The sequence below is a fragment of the Leishmania donovani genome, chromosome 31 (genome assembly GCF_000227135.1).
Source record: "Leishmania donovani BPK282A1 complete genome, chromosome 31".
Classification (NCBI taxonomy): domain Eukaryota; phylum Euglenozoa; class Kinetoplastea; order Trypanosomatida; family Trypanosomatidae; genus Leishmania; species Leishmania donovani.
The window spans coordinates 158822-163405 of record NC_018258.1 but is presented as its reverse complement, the minus strand read 5'-3'; the positions used below and the strand labels follow the sequence as shown (position 1 = coordinate 163405).

The 4584-nt window shown below is 62.4% G+C and overlaps 1 protein-coding gene across 1 annotated transcript; it reads left to right on the top strand.

Moving 5' to 3' along the window:
* Positions 1–218: 218 nt before the first annotated feature.
* On the top strand, positions 219–2552 carry LDBPK_310480 (calpain-like cysteine peptidase, putative; the record flags this gene model as incomplete). Its single annotated transcript, XM_003863090.1, has 1 exon — positions 219–2552. The coding sequence occupies one exon, from the start codon at positions 219–221 to the stop codon at positions 2550–2552; it is 2334 nt and encodes a 777-aa protein (XP_003863138.1).
* Between the last annotated feature and the right edge of the window lie 2032 nt (positions 2553–4584).

Sequence of the window (4584 nt, the reverse complement as noted above, 5' to 3'; positions counted from 1 at the left end):
GAGGATTGCACCGCGTGGTGACCGGCAATGATGGGGGAGGCTGCGCGGCGACCTGCGAGGCGGGTGGGCGGGTGGAGTTTGGGCCAGAGGCCGTGCTCGGAGGCCTGGGTCGGCGGATGGCTGTACCGCGTGTCTGCCGCTGCTTCGCAAGACGCGACGCGAGCCTGTGACAGGACCGTGGGGTAGAGCTGAAGTGAGCGGGTGCAGTACGGCAGAGAATGGGCACACGCCGGAGAAGGACAATCTTCTGTGCTGCGTCATTACTCGTTGTCGTGGTATCTCTGTGGCCTCGACAGTATCGCTTTTTGTGTCTGCTGTTTCGTTTTCACGGATCTGTTCGCATACGTCACGGCATCACTGCGATCCTTATCCTGCTTCTCTTCCGCCTCTCTCCCGCACCCACACAGCTGCAGTGGTTTCAACGACTAATGGCGCTCTGCGGCGGCAGCCGCATCACGAGCAAGGCAGGGAAACACTATCAACAGAAGAAGGTGCACGACTTCAAGTATGGCGGCCCTGCGGTCAAGGGGGACTGCTACCCCCTCTTTGAAGACGGCCGATGCTACCGGGTAGAGGTAGACAGGCACAAGTGGTTTCTCTACAACGACTCGCTGGACATGGAGATGCACGTCACCTTCACCTTTCAAAAAACGACGGCCGTGTACAAAACACAGCATGGCCGGACGACGGTGAGGAAGACGCCCAACGGTGGGACGCAGTGCTCCGTCGTCGTCTACCCCCTGGAGACGCTGCCCTACGTGAAGTTCGCCAAGAAGACGCAGATCTTGTATAGCGCCGCGTGCATGTCGCGCGACTTGGCCCCGGGTTACATTGAGAAGATTAACCGCGAGGCGAAGGCGAAGTGCATGAACGAGACGCAAAAAGTAGCCGGCGTGGCTGGGGTGAGCCGCAGCGAGGAGGAAATCCTGTACAAGTGCCGCAAGAGCAAGATCCCTTACATCGATATGCGCTTCCACCCATCTGAGGCTGCTCTGAGGCGACCTCACGACAAGCAGAGCGTGTCAAACATGCACGCCATCACGTGGAAACGGCCGCAGGACTACATACCGGCGATAGCGCACAAGGCGATCAAGCTGTTCCGCCACGGCGTGAGCGCTGCCGGCATTGGGCAGGGTCACCTCGGCGACTGCTGGCTCATGTGCTCGATCGCGGTCGTGGCGGAGAGCAAGACGATGGTGAAGGACATTTTCCGCCACCCTGTCTCCCAGTCTCAGCGAAAGAAAGAGGAGCGGGCGGGCGGCTACCGCGTGTACATCAATAAGAACGGCTGGTTCCACAACGTCATTGTGGACAGCTACCTGCCGACGTACAATGGAGCCGTTTACTTTGCCCGCTCCGCCGGGGACCCGTACGAGTTGTGGGTGTCGCTGCTGGAGAAGGCGTACGCCAAGCTGCACGGCTCGTATGCGTCCATTGTCGGCGGCAATCCTCTGCACGCCCTGCAGGATTTGACGGGGTTTCCGGTGTACTCCTTCACAAACGCGTGGAAGGCGGCGGCGAACGGGGAGGAGGCCGCATCGCAGTTCTTCAAGGACCTGCTGCGCTACCGCAAGAATGGCTACCTCATCTCCATCAGCACTCCAGGCACGCAGACGAGCTTGCACAACGCTGGTAGCGGGAACGCGAACGAGGCTTCACTTGAGGCGCGCTACAAGGCGGCGGGACTGAGCACCGGCCACTCCTACTCGGTGCTGAAGGTGCGCCAGTTTGTCATCCCGCGAGTGAAGCTGCTGAAGATCCGCAACCCGTGGGGAAGCGGTGACGAGTGGACCGGCGCATGGGGCAAGAACAGCACCAAGTGGCAGAAGCACTCCTTGGTGCGTCGGTCGTGCAAGCCGAGCAAGGTGAGCGACGGCACCTTCTGGATAGAGTGGAGGGACGCGGTGCAGTTCTTTGAGGGCGGCGGGGTCTGCATGGTGAAGAAGGCCTGGTACCAGTATCGCTTCCCTGGCCAGTTTATTGGTATCATTCCGTCCGTGGTGCTCAAGATCGAGCTCAAAAAGCAGCAGAAGATGCTCTTCACCCTGTCTCAGAAGGACCGCCGCTTGCGGAGCCCCGACGACCCGGATCAGCTGTACAAGGGGCTGCTTATCTCCGTCACGGGGCACAACATGGAGAAGGGCATGCAGCAGATTGTGGCCCTCAGCACCGATAACCCCGAGGTGCATCCACCAGAAAAGTACGAGTACATGCTTGCCCGTGACGTTGGCCTCGAGCTCGAGCTCGACCCCGCACAAGGGCCGTTCTACGTCATTCCGCGCATCATGGCGACGAACCAAAACGGCCCGATGGACTTCACCCTGGGCATGCTAACGCCCAGCAAGTCAACCGCGAGGGGCCTGCGGGTGTCCTTTGTGCACCTGCCCGACACGTGCCCGACGTTCCGCAACTTGGCATCTTTCCACGTGAACGGGGAGGTAGCGACACATGTGCAGTTTCAGTACAAGAAGCGCGGCGGTGCACCCCGCGTAAAGGCCGGCATCACCGTCTTCGAGGCCACCAACGTGAAGCAGACGTACCCCTTTCAATAATAAAAGGGTCTGCAAGTGCGGCGCGCGCTCACGGCAAGCGGTCCGCGTTTGTGTGCTGGACGCTTTCGTGGTTTGTACCCGTGCGCGTTGAGGCATTGCGTGAGGCACTTGAGCTTCAGCCTCGCTGGATGACTACCCACAAAATCAGGTACCGGCACCTTTCCACATTCGAAAGGCATAGCAGTGTGACATGCACGTAAACAGCGTCGCCACCCTTGCCCGTCATACATGCGGTATCTTTCCACACGCCAGGCGTTAGCTGTCGTACAGCTTCGTCGTCAGAATCATTCGTCTCTCTTTCATGTTGTGATCCCTTTTCTCTCGCTCGTTGTGTGAACGCCGTGCCTGTGCGCCCGTCTCACCGGCATTTCCACTTTTCGCTTCGCTCCTTTCTTACCGTCAACGATGTCAGCGCCGTTGATGCGCGGACCGGAACCCTACCATCTTCACCTTCGCCCCTGGATAGCCGCACTTCCTGCGGTGCCCTATCTTCCACACTCCCCTCAACTCTCTTCGCGTCTATCATGCGGACATTCACGAATATCCCTTATGGTGCAGGCGTGCGCCTTGGCCAGTGGATGCTGATGGGGAATCGACGCGCTCCCCTTCTCCTGGCTGCCTTCTCCTCTCCGCTCTAGGCCTGCCAGCAAGTGCGCCCGTCCCTGCGAACGGGCTTGGATGCACGGCAGCTCCTCATACCAGGTTCCACGGATCCCACTCCGTTGCGATCCCTCTCTCACGCCGTTACGAGGTGTGCCGGAGAGGTGTGTTGCGTAGACGACTGTGGTGGTGACGGTGCAGAAGGGGGGGGGGGCCTCTTCCGCTGGGCTCCGATGGGCTGATTGCGGGTGTTTGAATGATCATGGTGCTGCGGGAGGACGTGCGGGTGTCGGAGGAGTTCGTCCGTCGCCTCGAGGACCCCGCCCAGGGCAGCTGCCTCGAAGCGGCTGCCAGCAGATGGGTGGAAGGTGCCCGCGCCCGCTGCCGGGAGAAGGAGCGGGTGCGGACGTGGGACGCGCTGCGGCAGACGTGAGAGGGCATGGATATCGCCGCCTCCGGGGTGCATCCTCGCGTGCGCCGGCACCGACGGACGAGGACCCACGGGCGCTCTTCTCAGTTGCTTCCTCCGCGTTAGAACAGCGGAGTTCCAGGCATCGCACTTGCCACTGCGGCGCCGTCGGCTGAGGATAGCCCCCGGCCTGAGTGCGTGGACGCCTTGCTCGCCGGTGCCATGGGGATGCCAGCGCCGCCCAGCGACCGCCGGCCCGGAGAACACCCTCTCGACGGTGCGGGGAGGGACTACCGCTCTCGGCGCCGCTGCATGCGAGCGGCGTAGCGGCCGTGGATGCTGCGGTCGTGCGCGCGGCACTGCGGGCGGAGCGGAGGCGGCGGGCGAAGAGCTGTGGCAAGGTCTACGCGCGGGGCCGCGGCCGTAATGAAATGCTGCGATTGCGGCCGTAGCGCTGCCGGCTCCGTCGTCTGCGTTTTGTGAGAGAGACATGGGCTGATGGGGAGGCGACCTATCCTGTGGCCGCGAGCGGTGTGCCGGCGGCCCGCCGCGGAGGGATGCAGGGATTACGCCGCGCTGGACGGCTGGCCGTGGCTGGGCGCGGTGTGCAACGCTGGTGGAGTGGTGGATCGGAGGGCGTCCCCTTCGCCGGGTACCCATGCCTGAGGGGTCTGAGCCCCCGTATTTGTTGTGCGCGGCTGGTCGGATGCCCTCTGAGCTGAGCGCCATACCGGTGAGCTGACGCTCAGGCGCTGAGGGAATGCCAACGGTGACAGCGAGACGGGCTGGCTGCCCTTGCTGGGCCGCGCAAGGTGCTAGGAATGAGCAAGCTAGTGCGCCGATTGCCGGCATGCGGGGTGCAGGCTCATTTTGCGGTGTGGGGCAAGCAGCAGGGTCGACGATTTCGGCGGCATGCCGGTTGAGGGTTGCTCTCAACAGCGACGAAGCGGAAGTGCCCCCCACTCCTTCCCCTCCCGGTGCTGCAGGAGTCGCTTGCGACGGGGATGCGAGCGGCGTCTGCCT